The sequence below is a fragment of the Vombatus ursinus genome, unplaced genomic scaffold, assembly GCF_900497805.2.
Source record: "Vombatus ursinus unplaced genomic scaffold, bare-nosed wombat genome assembly UNPS02015175.1, whole genome shotgun sequence".
Classification (NCBI taxonomy): Eukaryota; Metazoa; Chordata; class Mammalia; order Diprotodontia; family Vombatidae; genus Vombatus; species Vombatus ursinus.
The window spans coordinates 6,472,006-6,498,865 of NW_020954953.1; the positions used below are offsets into that span (position 1 = coordinate 6,472,006).

Here is a 26,860-nt window from a genome sequence, read left to right on the forward strand (position 1 = left end):
ATAGCATGTTAAGCTAAAAATTAGAAACTGAGAAGAAGGTATTTATTAAAATGTTATGAACCATGCCAATTCATGAGATGCCTCAGCATCTTTTAAAGCTGCTCCAAGTACTTGTTAATACCCTTTTAAGTTCTTACACTCTTGGACTCAAATTACTTTTCATTGCACCAATGCCCTTCCCACCCACCCAGCCCCGAGTTTTTTAAAAAAAAGTCATTTGGGATGCCACTGGTTCAGATGCTACTCATGTGGTCTTGTTGCTTCCCTTTCCTGTGATTTAGCTAGAGCTAGACTGTGAAGGTTGCCATAATATATAATCCCTAATGAGGTCAGTTAAATATTTAATACTGGGAAAATGTGTATTTTTCCTTAAAAAAAGAGATGCCTCTCAGTATTATCTACAGCATCCCTATTGAGGTGAAAAACTACGTCAAGTGAAACAGCTAGACTCCCTTCCATGGCATAAAAGATCAGAGTAGTATCAGATAAGCACCAGTCAGTGCTCCTGGGCCTGGCAGAGGATTTTATTTGAGCCAGCTCAGCTTTCAGTTCCATTTACTGAATTGGGATCTATTCAAGTAATAAGACTCATCTTAACCTTTTTCTTTAAAGGGTGAAGGTAAGGACTCCTGAAAAGTACAGATCGAGAGTGACTAACCCCGCCCGTCGTATGCCTGCCTATAGTGTACCTGTAGTGACTGGGGGCTTTCTTTCAGCCATAGGAGAGAGAGTAGCCACAGGGTCAGCAGCACCCATTTGATAGTATTTGCCTTGGTAACATGGGAACATTTTCAGCAGAGCTCTCTGGAGGGTAACCATTGTATGCCTTCAAAGTAGGCGAAGGTGCAAACAACCAGGAGTCTCCTATTTCAAAGAGACACCTGCTTGTACCCCATTTGTGCAGAGTGACTAACCATTTATTATGACTGAAGAACGTTTATTTCACTGCAATGTGCTACTTTTATAGTTTATATAGAGAAGAATAACTGACTAAAAACTTTGTGGGCTGGTAACTTGTTTTAATTTAATGCAGGGTGAAATGTACATGCAATTTATCCTTAAGATTTATTGGAAGCATATATGATCAACTGTATACATTTATAAAAATACAGAGGGAGAAGGAGAGATAGAGATAGAGAGAGGTAGAGACAGAGAGATCCCCTATCTCACCCACCAATGACTGGATCTCTTTGGCAAGGTTCCTAATTTACTATAGAGTAAAAGGGTCTGCTTAGTTTTGGTGGGTCAATTCAATTCAACCGACATTTCTTCTGCTTTAAAAAAGAAAGATATTTAGTCTCATGATGAGATTATTGCATTTAGCCATCAAAAACATAGGTGCAAAAAGAGAAACCCTACATTAAAAATCCTTCTTTGGAATGCTTTGCACTTTCCACAGAACAGAAACTAAAATAACCTGTTTTATAATTAGTCACAAATACAATCTTGAAGTTTCCCCCCCTCAAACATAAAAAGTCTTGTCTAAAACATGTGTTCTCATAGTAGCAACTAGGCCCTCCTGCTACTGTACTTGGCTAAGTTCACAAATCTGTTGTAACCTGTAGCTTCCTTTTCCACCAAACTTTCTTTCCTAACAGTAATTAAAATCTTTGGCCTCTGTTGTAACTACTGCTAATACTGGAATCGCCATAGCCACTTCCGCTATGTGGTTTGGCCAAATATTGGTCCCCATAAGGGCCAGAGCTCTTGCTTCCAAATTTTTCTCCAATTATGGGACCAAAGTTTGAAAACTGATTGTAGTTCCCAAAGGCATCATAGCTTCTACCATTTTCCAAGCTGCTTCCATCATTACTCAGTCCACTATAGGCATCTCCACTTCTTTCATGTCCTCTAGACCTAATATTACACCTGCCATCAAAACCACTATGACCACATCATGACCTAAGTTATTTCTTCCAAAGCTTCCTCCATGGCCAATACCAAAGCTCCCACAGCTATTTCAAACTGTTTGACTAGATGAACCACTGGCCATTTCTTGCTTAAACAAGGCTTTGCTCACTTCACAGCTGTGGCCATTTGCAGCGTGGTATTTTTGAATGACAATCTTAGGGTCATAGTCATCAAAAGTCATAAAAGCAAAGCTCTTCTTCTTCTTCTTGTTTCCATGATTTCAATTGCTTTAACCGTTCCATACTGTTCAAAGTAGTCTCTGAAGTGATATTCCTCAATGTCATCCTTAACACCACCCACAAAGATCTTTTTCACAGTTAAATGGGCATCTGTTCTTTGAGAATCCTCTCAGGAAACAGCATTCTTTAAGTTCAACAATTCTGCCATCAACTTGGTGAGGTCTTGTATTCCTGGCTGCATTTCCTCTTCTGCTGTAGCATGGTTAACAAAACCTAAGCCTGAGCAATGCTTGCTGTTTGGATCCCTCATTACCACGCAACCATTGCTCAAAATCAATCCTTAGACCCCATCTATTGACTTGGAATTCAAGCCTCCTTGCCCTCCTTGGACTTGTGGCATATACATTTCAGTGATCCTTTTTGGATGGCATGAAGGATAAAAGAGGCAGACATTTCTCCTCTGAAGTGCTGAGGGAAAAAGATTAAGAAAGGCTAGGGCACGGGCAGCAGATATAAGGGATTAAGTGATTGGAGAATAGTTTGGGGAATGCCTTTACTCTAGTTGGGCCATGAAACTTTTTGTGTTTGTTCTCTAATTAGCACTCAAGTACCCTTTGGAAAATCAGGTAAGATTCCTTGATGTATTTTTTTCTTTCCTTTTTTCTCTTTCTCCAATCTTCAAAGTCTTTTGGCTTCTGAGAAGTCTCTTAGAAGGGGAGAGGAGACTAGAGGACTAGGGGAGGAAATAAAGTCAATTCTCATTTTTATCTAGAAACAAAATACTAATGTAAAAAGGCTTAGTCTGAAGAGACAAAGACGGAAATAATCAATGGGAAGTATAGTAGATAGAGCATTATTAGAGCCAGGCTCTGTCAGTTATTAACTCTGTGACTTTGGTCCAGTGAGCTCTGGTTTCATTGTCTGTAAAATGGGTATAGATACTGGCATCCCTACCTAAGTTATTGTGGAGATCAAATGAGGTAATATAATGTATTTAAAGTGTGAAAGACAGTAGAAACATCCGTTGTAGTCATCCTTTCTCACCTCTCTTTTGCAGATGTGTTGAGTGTACCACTAATCATTTCAATCACCTAGATCTGCAATTTGGGAGTCACCCTTGATTCCTCATTTACTGTCTTCACATATCAAATCAGTTCTATTTTCACACCATCTCTCATATTTGTCCCCTTCTCTGCCTTCACACATTCACTGTCAGCCATCACTTCTTGCCTGGACTATTGCAATAGCCTCCTCTCTCTAATCCAGTCTGTCCTCTGAACAGCTGCCAAAGCGAGTGTTCTGACTAAAACAAACGTATTACTGTGTCACTTTGTTACTTCCCACGCAACAGAGTTCAATGATTCCCTATTGCTTAGAGCATCAAATACAAACTTTTCCACTTGGTATTTAAATCCTATCCTAATCTAGCTTCACTCTGCATGTCCCAGTTTATTTTATCTTCACATACTGTACAACACAGCCAAACTGGCCTTGGCCATTTATTCACATAGTATATTTCATCTCCTATCTCTTTGCTTTAGCACAAGCTAGCTTCACATGTCTGGAATGCACTCTTTCTTCATCTCCATCTCTTAAAATCTCTAATTTTCTTCAAAGCTTATATAAGCAGCCTTTTCTGATACATTCCCCTTGTGGCTGCTTTCAACTTGATTATTTATTGTTATTATCTTGTAATTTTTATCATTTATTTTGTATAAACTTTGTATTTTGCCTGTACCATGTTTATTATTTATTTCATACATGCTAAAATAGGTACATATTCTCTTCCTTGATGTTTAAGAATAAACTATTTTATGTTTTTCTTTATATCCCCAGCATCTGTCACACTTAATAGGTGCTTAACTAATGCTTATTGGTTAAAACGAAGAGTGAACTCAGGACATGGCCTTTAAAATAATCATTATCTGGTGAGCTGGGGTTAATGTTCACATTGTCTTTTAAGTAGCTTTAATTTCCGCTGCGTTATGGTGATGCAGGCATTTAGTTGAATTGTCAAAGGAGGACTTCAGTTAGAGCTCTTTTTCCCTGTTGATTTCCATGAGTGTCAGTAGGCATGGCAAATGTCATAATCAGTCGTGGTCTTATTGTGGTTAAAGTTGATGAGTCAAGACTCTTTGGCCTGACAGATTTTTTTGGTTAGCATAGATATTTTATTTTTTTCATACAGGAAACAAAACCTTCCACTCTGTGGTAGAAGAATGGTAGCTCTGTCCACTTCACACACCCTTCCTGTCTTGAAATTCTACTTGAAATCCCTGACTAGTTTTTAGTTAATGTAGATTTCAAAGGCCCAAATGAAAATTGGCACACCTTGAGAAGGGAGCTGGCCAGATGGAATAAACCCAGGCTTTTGAAGCCAGTTTACCAAAGTAAGCATTCCTATCCCCGTCTTCTTTCCTTTGCTGACCTCTCAATAAAGAGGAGCCACAACACCACTTTTTCAATAAAAAGTCTGAAGATTTGAAAAAATAACCTCCCTAACACTCTAACACAGGTAATCAGGCTCTCAGAAGCCCCGGTGTTTCCCTTGCCTCTAGAAAAAAAGTGCAAATAATGTTGTTTGGCATTTAAAGCCAGCATAATCTACTTCTAGCCTACTTTTTCCCCAGACTCATTCCACATTATTTCACTCTGTGTAGTCCATTCACCCTGGCTTATTTACTGTTCCCCACTGGCAGCATTCTATTACTTGCTGTTCCCTATTTATAGAATTCTTTTTTTCTTTTTTTTACTTTTAGGCAATTGGGGTTAAGTGACTTGCCCAGGATCACACAGCTAGTAAGTGTCAAATGCTTGGTCTGAGGCCAGATTTAAACTCAGGTCTTCCTGACTTCAGGGCCGGTGCTCTATCCACTGTGCCACCTAGCTGCCCCTATTTATGGAATTCTTTCCTCATCTCCATATCCTTGCATAGATAACTCCTTGGGCCTGGAAAACACTCCTCCTCACATCAGCCTCTCAGAATCCCTAGCGTCCTTTAAGGCTGGGCCTAGAGTACTACCTTCTACATTAATCTTTTCTTGATATTCCAGTTACAATGTCTCCCTCCCAGAAATTACTTTGTATTTAATTGGTATACATTTTGTATTTACTTTTCTGTCCACGTATCATTTCCCTTCAACAGAATGTAAACTCCTTGACGTCTGTGACTTACAAGTTCTTATCTTTATATCCCAGGAGCCTAGCATTGTGCCTGGCACATAGTAGGTACTTAATAAGTGCTTATTGGGTGAATGAATGAATGAAAGAGCATCTTTCTCCTTCCTTTTTTAAAGGCAGTTTTCCGTAGATGCAGTAAAATTGATGCTCTATGTGAAATTGCTGATGAGCGGTGGGCAGTTTATGAGCATGCATCACCAGGTAGGGTGACCAGAAGGACTTGCCCATAGTGAGGGTATGTGTGGGAGCCAGAGGTTGCAGCAAGGCAATTAGTTGCTGGGAGTCGAGGCTAGCAATGTGGGCTGAAGCAGCACAAAGCTGGAACAGGCAGCAGGTCAGAAATCGAGGATAGACAGAATGGAAAAGTAATCCAGGGCACCAGCAGTCATACTGAATTGAACCTGATACTGCCACACACCTATGGGCTCAGCCAGAAGCTTCTCACGTACAGGACTCACACAGCTAGAGCGGAACCTAGTCCCAGGGAACGTCTTGTTTGAAGGAGAAAGCATGTAAGAGACGAGACTGGATATCTCTGTTTCAGAAACTAAAAGAGAAACAGTGGGAATTATGTTGCTTTTGAACAAGTCTCTTTTGTCTATATGCTAATAGGTGATCCAAATGTGGATATGTTTTTCCCCTGATTTTTGGACAGCACCAGATGCATGATAACAGAACACATGATACTTTATAGTTTATGAAAGGCATTGTGCACTAACAACCCTGTGAGGTATTAAGATTTATTGTTCCCATTTTACAGATGATAAAAGTGAGGCTCACTGAAGCTAAAGGACTTTTTTTTAATCTAGTAATTGGCAGAACTGAAGCTTGAATCTCACCCCTCTGACCCTAAATCCAGCTTTTTTTTTTGGCAAGGGAATTGGGTTTCAGTGACTTGCCCAGGGTCACACAGCTAGTAAGTGTCAAGTGTCTGAGGCCAGATTTGAACATAAATTCAGCATTCTTTATGACATTTTGCTACCTTCCTGCCAACACTAATTACACTAGTTTGCTGAGAGATTTAGATGTAGATGCTAAGAGAGATACAACAAATTTAGTACACAATTATTTACTATTTTTTTTATCTCTTCAGTCATTCAATAAGTATTTGTTAAGTATCTTTATGTGCCAAGGGCAGCTTGGTAGACTGTCCAGACTGAACTCAGGAAGACTTATCTTCCTGAGTTAGACTCTGGCCTCAGACACTTACTAATTGTGTGATCCTGGGCAAGTCACTTAATCCCATTTGCTTCAATTCTGTGAAATGAGCCTGAGAAGAAAATGGCAAACCACTCCAGTATCTGTGCCAAGAAACCCCAAACGGGGTCACGAAAAGTTGGACGCCACTGTCCAACAGTGCCAAGCACTGTACTAGATGCTAGGGAGAAAAGCACAAATAGTTAAACTATTTCACTTGCAAAGAGTTTACATTCGAATAGGGGAAATCATGAGTATATGTATGCATGGCACATATATAACTTAATAAATACAAATATGTACAAACTATTTGCAAAATACAAGGTAGTTTGGGAGGAAGGGCAGTAGCAGATAAGGGATCAGAAAAAGCTTCATGCGGAAGATGATGTTTGAGCTGCATCTTAAAGGAAGATAGAGACTCTGAGGCAGAGGTAAGGAGGGGGAGTGCATTCCAGGCAGGTGAGATGGTAAACGAAAAGGCATAGAGATGGGAAATGGAGTATCTTGTGTGAGGAATAGAGGGAGGCCAGTTTGCCTGGATCAAAGAGGGTGGGAGGAACAATAGTGTCCAATGAGGCTGGGAGGATAGATTGAAGTCAGGTTGTGTAGGGTTTTAAAAGCTAAACAGAAGAGTTATATTTTATTTTAGAGGTAAGTAGGAAGCCACTGGAATTGGTTGACTTAGGGGAGTCACATGGTCAGATTTGAATTTAAGAAAAATTACTTTGACATCAATATGTAGAATGGACTGTTTAGTTCTTTTATTCCATTAGGGGTCCTGTTTCTCTTTGAACTCTCATAGAGCATGGACTCTATTTTCTGTAATTTTATCTGTATGTCTTTTCACACAGTTGCAAAAGCAATTAGATGTTTGATTTCTGAAGCTGAAGCCTAATCTGGGGTGAGCCAGAAAAAAATACTCCATAGCCTGTTTCCTGGTTGAAATGTGGGGCATAAATAGGTTTTTGACAGGTTGCTTCAGGAGTTGTATCAGCAAAACATTCTTTCCATTTGCTGGGAGTCAACCATTTAGCTGTTTTATGATTGATGCATCTGAGGGGCAGTGTGGCATAATAGAAGGAACACTGGGTTGGGGGTTTAGCAAATCTGGATTTAGGTTTCTATTGGTTTTGTGACTTTGGTCACAGACTTGACCTTTCAGAGCCTCATTTGCTTCCTCTGTAAAATAAGAAGGTTATACTGCATGTTCTTCAAAATCCTCTTCAGTTCTGACATTCTGCAACTACGAGACAGCTAGTGGTGCTGTGAACTGAAGTCAGGAAGATCTGAGTTAAAATTCAGCCTCAGACATTTACTAGTGTGTGACTCCGACCAAGTCACTTGCTCTATTTGCCTCAGTTTCCTTTACTGTAAAATGAGCATAATAATATTTGTAAAAAAAAAAATGCTTAACAGTGCCTGGCACTACATAAATGTTTATTCTCCTCTGTTTCCTATGAATGTTATATGGGAAAATCTAGTATTTTTAATTGAATAAGTGGTTTTTTCCCCAGTTTCTACTTCTCCTCTGGTTCCACAGTTGAAGATAGAACACAGCACAGGCTTTCTTTCAACACACTATTAAAACATATTAAACTCTTCAGCAATTAAAAAAAAAAACATTTGGAGTATAATTCCTATGACTGTTTACTTCCCAAGAAGATATGTTGGCACAGTCTTAAGATACAGGGCCAACGGATTTCTTTTAAAAATCTATAAGGCAATTTGATCTGTCTTTTTATTATTATTTTTTAGTTGTTGGCCCACTTGTTCTGCTGCTGCCTCATGTTGATTTTTAATGTATTGCTGCTAGAGCTTTGAATTTCTTTGCCGTCATCTTTTGACACTAGCAATAAGCCTGTTTATTTCAGGAGTCCCCTTCTGGCACGTCTGTCCAGCTGTCAGCAGCTCAGACTAATTTTCTTTGTCATTCTTGTTCCTTATTTTAAAATTGTTCCCTTTGATGGAAAGGTACTGTCTGATTTCTTTTGCAATAGCTGAGCTGGCACAAAGAAAGGGTGGTGAGAATAAGGGAGTAGAAAAGCTGTGTTGTTTTTTGTTTTGTTTATTAACTATTGCCATTGAGGTTAGACAGAGACTGATTAGGACTGATTAGGTAATGGTGCCCTTTTTCTACTGAGACTTAGGAGTTGTTACCTTTGCTGTTCTTCGAGTTCAGGAATAGCTTGTAAAACCAATTTCCATTTTTGCCAGTGAAGGAATGGCAAACCTTTACTTCCTTGTACTATGTAGCCTAGGGGTGAGCTAGGTGGCACAGTGGTTAGACTGCCAGGTCTGGAATCAGAAAGACTCGCCTTCCTGAGTTCAAATCTGGCCTCAAACACTTACTAGCTGTGTGGCCCTGGGTTAAGTCACCTAACCCTGTTTACCTCAGTTTCCTTATCTGTCAAGTGATCTAGAGAAGGAAGTGGCAAACCACTCCATTATCTTTGCCAAGAAAACCCCAAATAGGGTCATAAAGAGTAGGATGTGGCTGAAATAACTGAATAACAACACTACTTAGCCCAGGACTGTCATGTGTCCTATAGCCTTCCTAGGGGTCTAAAGTACATCTATGTACAGCCAGATGTGCTGAATTCTATTCAGGTCAGAGGTTTGAGGACTGGAAGAAAGGGATCTAAGGGATGTAAGTTGACTCCTCCCTTTTTCTGTCATCCAGCAATCATTTTTTAAGCACTTATTATCACCCAGGTACTGTGTTTAGCGCTGGGAATACAAAGAAAGGCAAAAACAAGGTCCCGGAGACAGTTTTATGAAATTCATTTTTTATAGGGGGAGGCAATATGCAAAAAAAATATTGTACATCCATGATATATCCCGTGTAAATAGAAAGTAATTGGGGTTAAGTGACTTGCCCAGGGTCACACAGCTAGTAAGTGTCAACTGTTTGGTCTGAGGCTGGATTTGAATTCAGGTCCTCAGGACTTCAGGGCTGGTGCTCTATCCACTGTGACACCTAGCTGCCCCTAGGCTGAGTCTTGAGGGAAGGAAGCCAAGAGGTAGAATTGAGGAAGGAGAGAATTCCAGGCATGGAAAGATTAGGAATTGGTGCACTTCTCCAAGAAGGCCAAGTTGATGAATTGTAGAGTATGTGGAGGGAAGGAAAGCATGAGAAGAGTGCAAAGGTAAGAAGGGGCCGGGTTGTGAAGGCCTTTAAATGCCAAAGAAAATTTTATATTTGACCCTGGAAATAGGGAGCCACTGGGATTTATTGTGTAGTGGGGTGATGTCACGGACACACCTGAATTTTAGGAAGGTTGCTTTGACAGCTGAATGGAATGGGGAGAGAACTGAGTCTGGGACACCAACCAGCAGGCACTGCAATAATCTAGGAGTGAGGTGATGAGAACTTGTAGCTCGGGATAGTTGTGTGAGTGGAGAGAAGGGGATTTACGTGGGAGATATTGTAAAGGTGGGAACATCGAAACTCAGCAACAGATTGGATATGGTGGAGGGGAACAACAGCTAATTAATGATACATCCAAGGCTTTGTGGCCAATCCTTTCTCCATTATATCGCTCCACCTCTGAGTTAATTTACTTTAAATCATGCTCCACAACCAAAGATCTTCTTTTTGGGAATATGAGCCTAACTTTTTTTTTCTTTTAAATAGTATTTTTTTCCTAATTACATGTAAAGACAATTTTTAATAAAAATTTAATAAATTCATTTTTTTAATAAAATTTATCTCCAAAATAAAATACTATCAAGAAAAAAATAACAATAGGGGCCGTTAGGTGGTGCAATGGATAGAGCACTGGCTCTGGAGTCAGGAGGACCTGAGTTCACATCGGGCCTCAGACACATAAAGCTCACTAGCTGTGTGACATTGGGCAAGTCACTTAACCCCAATTGCCTCACACACACAAAAAAGATTAAAAAAAATAATAAAAAGGAAAAAAGAAATCAAATTTTGAGTTCAAAATTTTCTCCCTTTCTGCCTTCCTTCCTTCCTCCCTAAGATGGTAAATAATTTGATATAAGTCATATGTGTGCAATCACATAAAACAGATTTCCAAACAAGTCATGTTGTGAAAGAAAAAAAAAAACAGATCAAAAGGAAGAAACTACGAAAAAAATAAAGGAAGTGGAAATAGTATGATTCAATCTACATTCAGACTCCATCAGTTCTTTCTATGAGCCCAACTTGTGCAGAGAGGTGTCATTCTAAGGTGGTTGGCATTTATTGACTCTGATTGTATGAAGAGTGTAAATTTCCTTTCACTCTTGGTACATCACCGGTTTCTATGCTGTGCTCATTACTGCTGCTGCCTTGCATCATTTGTCCAGCATAGTGGTTTTTGACTTGCTATTTCCCACTGGGTGATTTTTGTGGTTTGTGGTTTTTGCACAGCTAGGAATATGGGAAGTTGCACCTTTACAATAAGGCTTCACAGAAGCTGTTTGTTGGTTTTGGGTTAATTGCTCAGGCCTCTTTTCCATAAAGAAGTTTTGTTTTGTATTTTGCTTAGCAACCTTTGCTAAGAGTTGCCTTTTTGAAGAGCTGTGTTTGCTACCAACTAATAGAGGTTCATTGAGTATCCCTCCACCTGCTACTCTGACATATTCAAAAGTAGCACTCGAGGTGGCTGTTATCTTAATCTTTTGGAGTTTTCTCTCCTTCAAGGACAGTCAAATGCAAGAAGATAGTTTAATGTTCTGGGCAAGAACTTCCTTGCAAATCATTTCCCACAGTCTCTTTGCTTTTGCTTTTTTGCAGACTCGACCTACTTTATTATGTGTTACTACCTTAGGGCTGGGCATAGCTAGCATTTGTCTGCTTTAGAAAGGAGATGCCATCAAAGCATCTTATTGCAGAAAACCTCATTAAAGGCAAAAGCACATTTGTTTCTTCCTGAGTATTAATCTGGGCTGGGTGCCTGCTGAATAGGGGACTCCGGTTCAACTCTGCTTTATGCATGTTAGGATATTATTAGCGTTTAGGAATTAGGGCGTAGTGGAAAGGGTCAGAAGAGAACTTGGTTCAAATCTGGCTTTCAACACTTACTAGCTGTGTCATTCGTGGAAAAGCATTTAAAGTCTCTGATCATGGAGATACAGTAATAATACCTACATTGAATTGTTGCAGAGATGAAATGAGATAATACAATTAGTTTTTAATAAGTATTCACTAAGTGTCTGTGATGTGCAAGGCCGAAGATACAAAGACAAAATAAAACATTTTCAGCCCTTAAAAAACTTATATTTTACTGAGGAGAAATGTGTCATGTACAGAGATAAACAAATGCAGAAGAGATACAAAGTATTTCAGAAGGGGAACGAGAGTACCATTCGGAGAAGGGGAACATCAGGAACGGAGTAGGTGGCACCCAAGTGGGATTTTAAAGAGAAGGGAGTATTCCAGAAGCTACAGTGAAGAGGGAAAACACTGAGGCATGTGGAGTGTGGAGGACAATCTATGCAAAGTCTCAGAGGTAGGAATGGAATGGAATCTTTGGGAAACAGCACGTAGGTCAGTTTGGCTTCGCCATAGAGTTGGTAAGGGGGAGTAATGTGAAGTAATCCTAGAAAGATCTGTTGGGAGCTAGATTCTGAAGGGCTTTAAATGCCAAGCTGAGGACTTCCTATTGTATCTTAGAAGAGGCAGTTTCTTTTTTTTTCTTTAATTTTTTTAAATTAATAAACGTTTATTTTCCCCCTCTATTGAAAAAAAGAAAATTAAAATCCTTAAGAAACATTAAGATCCTCACACCTCCAGTAGCGTCAACCTACTGCCACTTGGTCCCCATGGACTAGGGGGCCTGACCAAAGCCCTCCAGTTAGTCACTTTTCCCTTGTCTGAGGGATCTTCCAGGAATGGGCCACCCATACCAGCTTGTGTAATGCAGATGAACCTTGGCTAAGCCTTTAATCTATGTAAACTTCCCTATGCTTTAGCTATCAGTTGATGAAAGGGGTAAGAGAAAATCAGAAATGTAAAAGAGAATGCCTTTAGTTCTGCTAGAGAATAGTGAAAAAACAGTAACATTTTATTTCATGTCCTGTCAGTTCCCTGAAACTCCTAGTAGTAAAATAATCCTCAGCAAAATTGCAAAAACTTTGTAATAGTTTAAAGGAAAACCGGGAAAGGCTTAGCAACCATGTTGCTTGTGAATTGAGGTATTGAGAAACATTTTTTTTTTCAGCTTAAAATATGTGGAGATAATAGCAAACAAATAAATGAACAGTCTATACCTGGAGTCTCTTCTCTGATTCCTAGAGTGAGTTTCCATAGCTATCCTGTCTGTGGATCCATTTGACCCACTGCACCCCAAGCAAACATTGTCAGCTTTACCAGACAAGAAGATGAATATGTGGAATTTCCCTTTCTTCTATAAAGGTATTTAGCCTAGAGTTCCCTAACTTCAGAAATTGACTTGACTTTTATCAGGCCTCTGGGAGGTAGAAAGGGAGTGGCTAGTGTGATATCTTAGAAAAATTTCTGAACAGGCCTTTTTTGACTTGAGAGTCTTCCCACTTCCATTCTTTGTCCAGAGATATCTGGGTGGTACAGTGGATAGCGCACTAGACCTGGAGTTAGGAAGACCTGGCCTTAGACACCATCTAGCTGTGTGACCATGAGTGAATCACTTAGCCTCAGTTCAACAAACTACCTACCTACTTGGGTAGTTGTGAGGAGAAAATGATTTAGTATTTTTCCAAACCTTAAATTACCATATAAATGCTCACAATTATTATTTTCTATTTCCTTCTGACATCTGCTTAAGCTCCCTATGACAAGCCCTCTGGCACTCCAAGTCAGTCCGTCTTCTCCTTTGTCTCTGTTCCAATTCCCATAGCTTAGAGTTGGGTTGAAAGTTAATTCATTATACTAATTTATTTAAATATGTGAATGAAAGAGCTTCTTCATCTTTCCAGGCCTTAACTCAAGATAAATTAATACTGAAGAATGGCCTCTCTTAGGGACTCCAAATCCCAGTGGCTGGAGGATGATGTACCATCAACCAAAGGAGAGGGAGTTCCAAGGGATGGGAGCTAACCATGGTTCCCTAGGTCCTCCTAGATTTTTTTTAGATAACTGACGGCACAAGATTGGTTCCTTGGGGTGGGAAGGACTTTGAAGGGAATGAGAATGCCTTCAACTCTCCAATCAAAAATCGTCTCCTTTACAATTCTATTTTTGGCTTTTATCTGCCTCTGTCTTAGGTTGTTCTCTGCCCGTGCCTTTGCCGAGGTAACATAGGATGTAAGGTGTTCTGGAAAGCATATGGCAATCTCTAACATGAGGTTATGAGCCTAACGTCTTGGTAGTCAAATCAATAAATTATGCATTAAGTACCTACTGTTTGCCAGGTACAGGGGCTAAAGAGACAATAACTTAAAAAAACCTTACTCTCTAGGAGCTTAGATTGTATTGCGGGAGGGTGAGAACTACATGTACTGGACATAAGAAAGTAAATACAGAGTGGATACAAGGTAATTTTAGGGTTGGGGAGGACATTAGCAGCTGAGAAGATTAGGAAAGTTCTCCTGTACCAGCTGGTCCCTGAGCTGAGTTTTGAAAGAAGCTAGGAATTCTGAGAACAGTGAAGAGGGAGTGCATTCCAGGCATAGGGGACAGTGACAAACAGTGCTAACACATGAAGATGAAAGATGGAAAGTCATGGGTGATGAACTGCAAGGAAGCCAGTTTCACTGGGCCATGAAATAAAAGTAGGGGAATAGAGAAATATATAATAAGACTGGGAAGGTTAAGTTGAAGCGGGGTGCTAAAGGGCTTTACATGCCATGCAGAGGAGTTTGTATTTGAGCCTAGAGGTGATTAATAGTGAGTTATTGAAGTTTATTGAGATTCAGAGGGACTTGTCACACTGTGCTTTGTTTCTGATGTCAAGATTAGGAATATCACTGTGGCAGCTTTGGGGAAGGCGGATTGGAGAGGGAAGAAAGTTGATATAGGAAGCCATTGCAATAATCTAGGTGAGAAGCATGGATGAAGAAGGGTGTGTGTGTGAGAGAGAGAGAGAGAGAGAGAGAGAGACAGATTTACCGGAGTAGTGTTTTTTTTTGTTTGTTTGTTTTTTGGCAATTGGGGTTAAGTGACTTGCCCAGGGTCACACACAGCTAACAAGTGTCAAGTGTTTGCTCTGAGACCGGATTTGGACTCAGATCCTCCTGACTTTATGGCCAGTGCTGTATTTACTGAGCCACCTAGCTGTCTGCGCTCGCGTGTGTGGTTGTGTGTGTGTGTGTGTGTGTGTGTGTGTGATTTAAAAGACGACCTGTGGGAGAGATACTGGAGATATTGTACAATCAATAAGACTCGACATTTGAATAAGGTGTTGGGAGTGGGGGGAGAAGGGGCATAGTGAGGGAGAGATAAAATGTTAGTGATTCTATTGGTTGCCATTCTGGATGACCTCTCGCTAAGGCTGTGCATTTCAAAAAACTTTTTTTTTTCTCATTTACTTTTTGTCTATCCTTTGGTTCTTAGCTTTTTGTGGAAAGTCTGAGTTCTCTCTTTGAGATTTAGTATTTTTTGAGGTTATCTTCCTTGTACTTAATAGGACTTGATGTGATGTTTTCCATCTGCCCCACTTGACAGCAAAGTTGGTCTTTTGTCGTTACTGTTGTTGCTTGTTTCTGTTTTTAAGCCAGGTAATCTCTTTGGGTTTTGGGGGCAGCAATTGTTAATGGTCCCGGCAGGGGCCAGCTTGGAGAGAGTCAGTTTGTATAGGATTTGAGTAAGAGGAGCCTAGGATTACCGTCTGTCCCAGAATTGGGGGGGGAGGGGAGGCAGGAGGGAGAAATGTGACATTCTTCTTCTCATTTGCAGACTACCTATTTTCTCCCCTGATACATTGGAGGTAAATTAAAACTGAATTGGTGATTTCAAGGATTAAATCACCAGCCCTTATTTCTTTCTGAAGGAGGGCCCAAAATGGTTAATAATAAATTAGTCCCCTTTTTTTTGAACATATGGCGTGTGCTTGTGTTATAGTGTGAGCCCACAGTATGAGGCCCGGGAGGAGTCTGCTCCGTTGGTCTGAAGAAAGAGTCAGGGTGGAGTGGGCCTTATTTGGGATTTACCTCTCTCTTTCCTTAGGAGCAGGTCTGGGTTTCTAAACATCCAGCCATTCAGGAGAATTTCCTATCACTTTGCAGCGCTATAATTTACCATCATAAAAAACTTCCACCCGTTTTGTGCTATTGTCTGGTTTCTCTTTTTTTCCTTTTCCTTTTTTCCCCCTTTCAGAGTGGGAGGGAAGCCAGATGGAACACACTGCAGTCTGAATGAACCCTGAACGACAGACTAACGTGGATGCTTATTCTGTTTCTTCCTCAGCTCCAGAAGAAAAGGAGGTAATTAAAGGACAGTATGGGAAACTCATAGATGCTTACGGCTGCCTGGGCGAGCTCAGGTTAATATCTGGTAAGTGCCCGTTCAGGTTAAAAATGACAGGAATCAGGATGTGCATTAGTGTACTCCGCAAATAGTTGGGCAAATAAATAGCACCTATTGCATTAGATCTGAAAGACTCACGGGGTCTAGCTGTTTTATTTTGCAGCTGTAGTCAAACCTCTTTGGCATTTCTTTAGAAAACTAAACTGGAATCTTAGTGCAGATGAAGGGTGTAGGGGGAGAATGGCTGAATCTGGATCATCGTTATCTATTCTGTAGATCATAGGCAGCTAACAGCTTTAGGCTGGTGCGAGACAAGACTGGCGTGGTGGAGAACAGAACTTCCTTCCATCCTCCACCCAAATAAAAGCCTGGTCTGGGCAGCCCTGTTGATTTTTGGGCTTTTGGGCTTTTTGAGTGGCATCTGTAGGATTAGAAGATGCCACCAAGGGGATGCAGATGAAGGACAGAGTTGATGGGCAGGACTGCTAACTTGGAGGGCAGAGGAGCTGAGATGGGAGTGGTGTAGGGATTATATATGTGGTAGGAGGTGAAGAGCAGAAATGCAGATTTACAAAATGAAGGTAAAGAAACACTGTTTTAGAGCCGGGGTGGGGGATGGGAATTGAGGTTTATAATTTTATCTGATCCTAGAAGATATAAAAATGTTGGGAAATAGCACTAGATAGGCTGGAAGACCTAGGTTCAAACCCTACCTTTGATATCTGTGTGGCCAGGAAAAAGGCACTTAACATTTTTGAACCTCAGTTTCTTCATCTATAAAATGGGGATAATACTATGAAACCTATGTTATAGGACTGATTTGAAGCTCAAATGTAATAATATATGTAAATTGTTGTACAAACGTCATTACTGTTGCTGTTCTTATAAACTAGTGTTTCAAGCATACTGCCTTTTGGGAATAAACTGGTCATAGGGTGTGTAGTTCAACATGTCAGTAACTTCTAGTACAGACCAAGCAGTTTGTACCTGCACCATATATTACTGATTCTTCAGGGTCCATTGTACCACAGGTTCACTCCCTGCTTACTGAATCAGCTCAAGAAATAGGTCCTATCTTAGTTATCTGGAATCCACCCAGTTTTCACCCATTATCTTTTTTTTTTTTTTTTCCCGGGCAGTCAGGGTTAAGTGACTTGCTTGGGGTCACACAGCTAGTAAGTATCTGAGGATTTGAACTCAGGTCCTTCTGACTCCAGGGCTGATGCTCTATCCACTGTGTCACCTAGCTGCCCCTACCCATTATCTTTTCTCGGTCTGTTGGCAAAGAAAAGGGGGCTACAGATTCCTTTCACATGACCAAGATCAGTGTCTAGGCTATTAATTTATCTCAGTTCCATTTCAGTAACTATGATTAAATAAAAGTGGGAATTGTGGTGAACTGTTCCCCCTTAGATTTAAGGATTTCTCCCCTTCTCCTTCCCTCCACATCCCAGAAGTTTCAGGACACACAGGTCAGGTAGTAGATGTTTTAAAATGAATGGCTTTTAAAAAAACTCATGCAAAAAAAAAAAAAAACCCCAACTCAACTACTTTTCTTTGTCATGTGTTTTTCACTACATTTCTGGAGGTTTTGCTGACATGGGATAATTACTCTTCAACTGTAACCTGTCCCTCAGAGGCTGTTCCAAGTTTTCTCTTTCTTTAAGCCTCCAGTTCCATGCCACTCCCTTTTCCCTTAGCAGATGACCTTACCTCCTACTTTAGAAGGGAATTGAGGTCACCAGACATCAGCTCCCTCAATCCTCCACTCTTAGACCTCAAAACCTCTTTGTTCTTACATTTCTCCTCCTCCACTGTACCGTCTCACGGGATTAGGTGGTGATCCTTCTTGCCAAGAATGCTACCATCATCTCTTTTAGAACCTTGTTCTATTGGTCATTCTCTTATTTTTGATTTTTCCCTTCTCATTTGGCTCCTTCCCTGCTACCTACAAATATATTCAGGTCTCCCTTATCCTTAAAAAAACAAACAAAAAAAAAACCCAAAACAAAAAACAAACTGTCTACCTTGCTATCCCCACAAGCTTTTATCCTACATCTCTTTCTGTCTCTCTTGTTCTCTCTCTTTCTCTCTCTCTCTCTCTCTCTCTCTCACACACACACACACACACACACACACACACACACACACTCACAAGATGGCACCAGTAAACTCCCCAAAGGAGCAGTCTACATTCACTGCTGATACTTAACTCTAAATCTCCTTGAAATTTATCTTCCAATCATACTTTATTGAAACCTCTCTCTGAGATCATAAATGACCTCTAAACTGACTTTTCTCACTTTTCATCCTCGCCTATTGAATCTGACACTGTTGACCTCTCTGTTTTTCTTTATATTCTTTTCCTTTGGCTACCATGACACTGTTGTTCCCTGGTTCGCTTTCTATCTGACTGACATGTCCTCTTGTCTGATTAATAGTTATCTTCTCTTTCCTTATTGAGAAATATGGATAGCTTGGTGGTACAGTGGATAGAATGCCATCCCTGGAGTCAGGAAGACTTCAGTTCAAATCCAGCCTCAGACACTTAATAACTGTGTGACCTTGGGCAAGTCACTTAACTCTGCTTTCCTCAGTTCCTCATCTGTAAAATGAGCTAGAGAAGGAAATGGCAAACTAGTCCAGTATTTCTGCCAAGAAAACCCCAAAAGGGGGTCACAAAGAGTTGGACACGACTGAAAAATGACTGAACAACAACTTTCCCTGAATGCACTGGTCCATCTCTTCTCTCTCTCCACTGACTCATTTGGTGAACTCATCCATTCCCATGGCTTTGGTTAACTTCTCTGTTCAGAAGACCCACAGAACTAGTATCAGTGCTGCATCCCCACCTGCCTGCTGGGCATTGCTGCCTGGTTGTTCCACCATCATTTCAGACTCAATGTGTCTCAAACTGAGCTCCTCCCTTATTTTTCCCAACTTCCCAATTTTTACCATCATACCAATTACTCAAGCTCAAAATCTCCATCTTCTTTGACTCTTCCCTTTCCCTCATTCCTCATATCCAGTTAATTGCCAAATCCTGGTTTCTATCTTTGATACTGATATTTTATCTTTGATGTCCTCTGACTTAACCTATCCTGCTCTTCTTTTCTACCATGACTCCAACCATCTGAGCTGTGATCCTGAAATATGGTAACAGGCTCTCAACCAGTGTTCCTCCCCCACGTTCCCCTCTTCTGATCCCCCCTGTACACTGCTGCTTACATAATCTTCTCTGATCATACAAAACTTTTCAATGCCAGACAAATAAAAGACACATTTCTTATTCTGTCCCCTGGCTCAGCATTGCGTCTTCCAAAACCTTTGCTTAGGCTATCTCCCAAGTCTGGAATACATACATTCCTTCCTCACTTGGGCCTGTTAGGATCTCTAGCTTCCTTTAAAATTCAGCTCATGTGCTACCCACGTTGGGAAGCCGTCTCGGATCCCCCTAATTGTTAGTGCTTTCTCCCTCCCGAAATAATCACATATGTATTTATCCATTGAATCCACTACTAGAATGTCCCTGAGGTCAGGGACTATGTTTTGTTTTTGTCTTTTTTACCTCCTTCCCCCTCCTGGGGCAGCTAGGGGACGCAGGGATAGAGTGCTAGCCCTGGAGTCAGGAGGACCTGGGTTCAAATCTGACCTCAGACACTAGCTGTGTGACTGGATAAGTCACTTCACCCTGTTTGCCTCAGTTTCTTCCTCATGAGCTGGAGAAGGAAATGGCAATACCCCTGCTAAGAACGAAGAGCTGGACACGACTACTTGACTAAACAACAACCTAGTGTAGTTGCACGTAGTAGGTGCTTTATAAATACTTATTGGATTGGATTCAAGGCCCTCCTCAGTCTGACTCCAATTAACCTTTGTATCCTTGTTTCGCTTCACTCCCCTTTTAGCACTTTATATTTTAAGTCAAGCTAGATAAAGAATTCCTGCTCTCCTCCTGCCCTGCCTTTCCTCTATGTAGGGCATCACTCAAGCATGGAATGCATCCTCACCTCAGGCTCTTGAAATCCTTTTTTTCTTTCCAGTCCTAGTTCTGATAAAGCCCTACTAGAATATACAAAAGGGCAAACACAAGGTAATTTGAGGAAAGAGATAGTACGAAACAACCCAGAGGATCAAGAAAAGCTAGAAGGTGAATTGAGTTTTAAAGAAAGCTGATGTTTTTAACAGGAGGGAGGTAAGATGGAAGTGGATTGCATGGTTGGGCCAGCCTGTGCAGAGGGATAGAGGAGCATCATACGTGGTGGATCGTAGGCCAGTGTGGAGGGAATATAAAATGACGAAGAGCACTGTGAAATAAACACGGGAAGGAAGGGCTTTGAATGCCAAGCCGAGGACTCTTTGTGTTATCCTGGAGGCAGTCTGGAATCATGGAAGGTTGGGCAGCTTTAGAGAGGATGAATTGGAAGGGGGAGCATCCAGAAGCCGGGCACCTAAGGCGGCTGCAGAAGCATAAGGGCCTGAGCTAGGAGACTGGCTGTTGGTGGAAGGAAGGTTGTGAATGTGAGATGTGCTGGTAGGATCACTAAGACTTGGCAGCTGACTGTGTATGGGGGGTAAAGGACAGTGAAGAGTTAAGGAGGCGAGGCAGGTAAGTGGTGAAGTGGACAGATTACCTGCTGTGGAGTCAGGAGGACCCGAGTTCAAATATGACCTCAGACCCTTGACACTTACTAGCGCAAGTCACTTAACTTTGATTACTTCCCACCCCCCCCACAAAAAAAAAGAGTTAAGGATGACTGTTGGTGTCTATTGGTACCCTCAACAGAAATAAGGAAATTTGGAGGAGAATAGGGTGATGGGTTCTAATTTGGACATTTTAAGTTTGAGATGTAAAATGTGCTACTGGAGTTCAGGAGAGAGGTGAGGGCTGAAATACAATTTTAGGAGTCATCTGCCTGGTCATCTCCCATCACCTGAAGGCTTCTGTCTCTTCCTTTTCCAATTTCTTGTAGCATTTGACCTATACCCTCTGTGCACTTATCACATTCTCCTTCATAGGGAAGTTATTTGTGCACATATCCTGCCACCTTCCATTGGTTACTAAGCTCCTTCACAGCAGGCTCATGCCCTCTGCATTAAACTCTTGGCCCCTTCCTACTGTTCTGGTCTTCTTACGTTTGTTTGTTTGTTTGTTTTATTAGGAAAATTGGGGTTGAGTGACTTGCCCAGGGTCACACAGCCCAGGGTCAAGTGTTTGGTCTGAGGCTGGATTTCCCCTTCTTACATTTGTAACACTGGCCCCCTCACTCTTCCTTGCATGGAACATCCATCTCCAGGCTCTGGGCTTTTCACTCTTTGTTCCCATAACTGGGAAGCTTTCCCTCCTCAGCTCTGCCTCCTGCCTTTCTTCAAGGTTTAGCTCAAATCCTGCCCTATGTAGGAGGCCTCTCTTGATCCCTGTGCTAGTGCATCCCCTCCAATATTACCTGTATGGGTGTGTATGTGTGTACATACATATGTATATCATCATAACAGTAACACTAGCATTTATATAGTACCTACTATGTGTCAGGCACTGTGCTAAATGCTTTATAATATTAACATACACCCAATATATGTGTGTGTATATGTATATATGTATGCATATGTATACATTGTAGCTGGGAGGCAATATTTTTTTTTTTTTGGTGAGGCAGTTGGGGTTAAGTGACTTGCTCAGGGTCACACAGCTAGTAAGTGTCATGTGTCTGAGACTGGATTTGAACTCACGTCCTCCTGACTCCAGGGCCAGAACTCTATCTACTGTGCCACCTAGCTGCCCCCCTGGAAGGCATTCTTCCATGTATATGTGTGTATACCTGTGTGTGTGCATACACATACTTTATAAATGAGAGGTAATCTATGTACACAATATGCATACATATGGTTATATACATGTATATGCACACACTCTGTAAATAGATATATTTATATATTTATATATGGACTTGGGATGCAGGGGGTATTCTTCCTCTTCCTTGCACACACATATGTGTATATATACACATATGGTTTGTGTGTGTGTGTGGTTTATACATAGTTATTTGCATATTGTCTCCCACATTGATATGTGAACTCCAGGAAGGCAGGGACTGTATTTTGGCTTTCTTTGTTGCTTAGCACGGTGCCTAGCACATAAATGCTTAAATGCTCATTGACTGACTGTTTGAATTGACATTTATTATGAATTTGTCGAATTTAAATGACTGCCAATTGTTTCTGTGTTTCTGGGGTGTCTGTCCTGTTCACATTTTTAAGACCTAAATTTTTCCAACTAACAGAAATGTAGAAGGGGTTTTCTCCTGGAGGGGCTGCCATTCTTGTCCCTCCACTCAAGAATAAAATTGGACTTTGGTCCTGAAGCAAGCAATTATTGAGAAGAGAAACTGAAAGCCAGACAAGGGGTCTGGAAGAGGAAATCTTTGCATCGTACACTAGAGGCCAACTTCTTTGGTGATGGGTTACTCTGATAGGGTTTCCAGGCTGAAGGGATTGTTGTTAGCTCAAAAATAATGGCGAGAGGGGCTTGGAAGGCCACAATCTAAAGGCCTACTAGGCTGAGTATCTGGACTTGAAAGCAGCCTGGAACACATGTTCCTTGACCTGTCTGATCACTCAGAGCTTCAAAGAAACCAACCAGGCTGGGCTTTGTGAGCTGTAAACTATGACCTATGAAGGGCAAACATTGGAAGTGAGAGTGAGACTAGGCCTGTAACCCCCAAAGAAATAAGACAAAAAAGGTCCGATAGATGCAAAAATAGTTATAGCAGCTCTTTTTTTCATAGTGACAAAGAGCCTGAAGCTAAAGGGGTGCCTACCCATCAATTAGGAAAAGATTGGACAAATTATGTTATATGAATGTAATGTAATATTTATACTGTAAGAAATGAGGAAAAGATGGTTTCAGAGAAACCCAAGAATAATTGTGAACTGAGGCTGAGATAAGTGATTATAGAACCAAAAGGACAATTTATGCTGTAACATTAATATTGCAAAAATGAAAAATTTTGGAGGAGGTGGAAACTCTGATCAGTACAATAATCTACTGTGATTTAAGGGAGCCAGTGATGAAGAATTCTTGCTGTACAGGAATTCTCCTGATAGCTGATAGAGTAATTTGCAGAATGAAACATAACATTTTTGGACATGGCCAATATTGGAATTTATATTGCTTTATTCTATTAATTTGTTACAGAATTTTGTTTTTATTTTTCTTTTTTTTTCCAGTGGCAGGGGGAATGTAAGGGAAAAAATAAAAGCTTTGGAATTAAAACCAAGTGGTTAAAGCTTTACCACTCATTTGGGCAAGTCACTTCACCTTACTGAGTGTTTTCCCGTCTATAAAATGGGAATAATATTTAACTTATCTGAAAGTTTGCTTTCGGGTGAAAATACTGAAAAATATAAACAGCTGTCCAAATACAGGGTGGTATTATTGATAGAATAGATTTATATAACTAGTCTGTTAGCAAATCACAGATCTCCATTGTGTGTGCTAATGGCAGGGTACAGCAGTGAATGGTTTGGACCTTTATGACATACCTTGAATGTGGATGGTCAAAAGAAGGGTGTTTCCCAGAATGCTTAGAGGTTGCAAGGGAAGGGATGGGCCAAAGACCAACTGGTTGGCAGGGAAATCTTCCTGAAAATCTGTTAGGTGGAGGAGAGTGGTAGGAGGGCAAAAAAAGCCATCTCAGGAGAAGGTAGAGGAACACTGAGAAGCTCAGGTAATACATGGGTAATTTAAAGTTCAAAGATTTTAGGGCAGACACTAGTGGGAAAGTCACCTTAAAATGAAAATCCTTGTGTCTGATATATTCACTTTTAGAATTAAATAGAAGTAAGACTGTCTACAGTATCTTGAAATGAATGACCTCTATAAATGTTGGGTGTTAAGTGGATAATTACATAATGATTCTGCAAAAGGAAAGGAAGAAAACTTTTTTTTGGGGGGAGGGGGAAACTAGTTCAATGCATAGAGTGCCAGACTTGAAGTTAGGAAGACCAGAGTTCACGTCAGATCTCAGACATGTGCTAGCTTTGTGACCCCAGGCAAGTCACTTAACTCTGTTTGCCTCAGTTTCCTCATCTGTAAAATGAGCTGAGAAGGAAATGGCAAACCTCTCCAGTGTCTCTGCCAAGAAAACCCCAAATGGGGTCACAAGAAGAAAACAACTGAAGAACAACAAAGTTAAAGTACCCTGTGAGAATCTTTTGTTTAAACCTTGTAGCTGAAGTGTCAGCCAAGAGAATGATGTGGTCCTTGGACACATTGAAGGGATTTGGAAAAAAGCCTAAATGGTCATCACCACCAATATAAGACAGTGTGACCACTGGCAGAAGGTAGGAGGGTATAGCTATGCAAAACACTTACAACATTGTTCTTGAATAAACAAAGCCTGCGTTGTGCCTGCTGGTATCACCAACCCCCATGCCAGTAGTGGAAATGACAAATGATCTTTGAGAGGTCAGTTTCACTCCCAGAGAGACCATTCCTCTGTGTTTAAAAATAAATTTTATTTATGTCTTTTGTTGTCACGTCACCTACATATCCCCATGTAGTCATCCCCTACAAAGAAAAGAGTAGAGGGGGAAAAAAACAGTTAAGCAAATCCAACTCACACGTTGAAGAAGTCCTACTTTGTATGCCATGCTCTACATCCAAGTCTCCCCATCTCTGTAAAGAGAATAGGGAGGTGCCTTGTCATACCTCTTCTTTGAGGCCAAGCTTGATCATCAATTTCATAGAATTTGGTTCTAGTTGTTTTGTTATTATTCTTTCCACATACATTGCTGTGGTCATTGTGTATATTGGTTTTTTAGTTCTATTTCTCTTTGTTTCTCTGTATTAATCACATTCATCATTTCTTATGGGAGAGTAATAGTTCACTTTATTCACGTACCACAGTTTGTTTAGTCATTCCCCTATCTTTGCAGACAGACCATTTTCAAAGGAGTTCTGAGGAAATATGGTAGAGGCAGCTAGGTGAAGCAGTGGATAGAGTCCTGGGTCTGGAGTTAGGAAGACCTGAATTCAAATTTGGCTTCAGACTTTCTCTCTATACTATCCTAGACATGTCAACCTCTATCTGCCTTAGTTTCTCTTGGGAATATTATTAGGACTGCCTTCCCTGGGTTGTGGTGAAGACCAAATGAGGCCCTTCATAAATGTTCTTTCCCTTTTATCCCTCCCTGCTTTTGACTGAAGATCTTAAATAGAAGAATCTAGGAAACAAGTTTACAACCCTTTGAGCAAAGAGAATTTTGCCTGTGGAGCTGAGGTTATCATTCACATATAGGATCTGAGGGGGATGGAGGTGGCCAAATGGAAATGACCAAAGCTATTGGCCAGGGCTATGTAAATAGATCTTTTTAGGCTCTGCTTATGTAGACATGGTCCTCCTCACTCTATCTGGATGCTTATATTTTGACCTCTACTTGCAAGCCTCACCTGGCCAAGTTTGGGAACTGGGGCCTTCCCTAAGCAGAAAGTCTATTAAAACTGAGTCTGTTTTTCATCTCCCTTAGCCCTTTCTACCCTTTCAGTTTGCGTAGATACCCTAGTTACCATTTTCCAAGATTTTGGCACCTCTTCCCCTTTGGCTGTGCCCTCTGTTTGGATGAGTCTGGTTCTTGTCTGGCTTCCTGGCTTCTGACCCATTACCATCTCTGATCCTTTTAGAGGCTAATGGGTAAAAGGCTGGACTTGTTATTACTTTACCACTGACATGAGGGTACCAGGTTTTTTTTCCCTACTCTGGGCTATTCACATTATTTTTCAAACCTCTGGCTCTGCAGCACCTTTCAGGTCCTGGGATGCTTCTCCAGTCTGGCCAGCTGCCAGGAAATGTGTTTAAAATACACAAGTGGGAACTGGGGGGGGGGGAGGCTGAGGTTCCTCCCGCACTAAAGCTATTTAGGCAGTGGTTCTAGTCATTCAGTTTATGATTTTAACTTGTAAACACCCACTTTTGGTGGTTACATTTGAAAGCAGCAATATGGAAAAAAAAGAAGTATGCCCCTGGAGGAATCAAAATACCTGATTTAGGATCTTGACTTTGCTACTTATTAAACTTGGTGGCATTGGGTACATTACTTTTCTCTAAGCCTCAGTTTCCCCACCTGCCAAAGGAGGAGGTTGAACAGATGATGACCAAAGTTTCTTCCAGCTCTAAGAATAATGACCCTAATGAATAATGAGCTCCTCTCTGGGGCTGCTGTTGGGGAACTCAATCTAGGTTTCTCAAGAGTCCTAGACCTTGGCAGTTACCTAGCTTAATGCTCTTATTTTCCAGATGAGAAAACTAGGCCCTAGTGACTTCCTTAAGGCCAGGCATAGTTAGTTTTCTTTCCCCTGTTGCCTTTCTTTTGGGAAGGAGAACTGTTCTTCCTAGTATTTAATCTTGTCTCCAGCATTCTAGGACAACTGGGATTTCCTTCTTGCTGCTCGATTATCTAGAACAATTTCCCTCCCCCCCTCTTTTTTTTCTAAAAACTGTCCTCTTTACCTATGCTAAGATAGCCTCCTGAGTCAATCAAAATAAACAGGAATTTCTTGAGATTATTAAAACATTTGCTTCCTAATAGTCATTCAGATTTTAATTTGGAAACCAGCCTTCAAGGAAACCCCTACCTGTTTTCTAGAATGAAGTCTGTTTCACTTTTTCTGTAATAGTCCTAAGCTCTTAATTTAGGGCTCATTTAAAATTCGTATTTCCATCAGTCTCCTGGCCTGAGTTTTCTTGCACTCCCTAACTGCTGCTGCCCCATACCAACACAATTGTTTTTAGGAGTGAAGAAACGTTTAAGCATCTCTGAGATTCTTTGTTTTGAGGAGGGATTTCCAAATCCTGAAGAAGTGGGTCTGACTCTTAACAGAAAATAAAATGAAGGCCCTAACCAAACTGTGTGATCCTGCCCTTTTTCTCATCTCATCCCCAGCTATGCTCCAGTCTCCCTAGCTGACTTCCCGTACCTGGAATGCTATCTCTCTGCTCAGACTACC

General features: G+C 40.9%; 1 protein-coding gene and 1 pseudogene across 3 annotated transcripts in view; one reads left to right on the plus strand and one right to left on the minus strand.

Moving 5' to 3' along the window:
* LOC114031525 (synaptojanin-2) overlaps window positions 1–26,860 on the plus strand; it is a 143,526-nt gene that overhangs the window by 17,633 nt on the left and 99,033 nt on the right. For all 3 annotated transcript variants that reach the window (XM_027846650.1, XM_027846651.1, XM_027846652.1), the window contains exon 2: window positions 15,796–15,882. In XM_027846650.1, coding sequence (XP_027702451.1) covers window positions 15,796–15,882 — 87 coding nt within the window. The remainder of the gene's footprint in view (window positions 1–15,795; window positions 15,883–26,860) is intronic.
* On the minus strand, window positions 1,602–10,770 carry LOC114031551 (annotated as a pseudogene).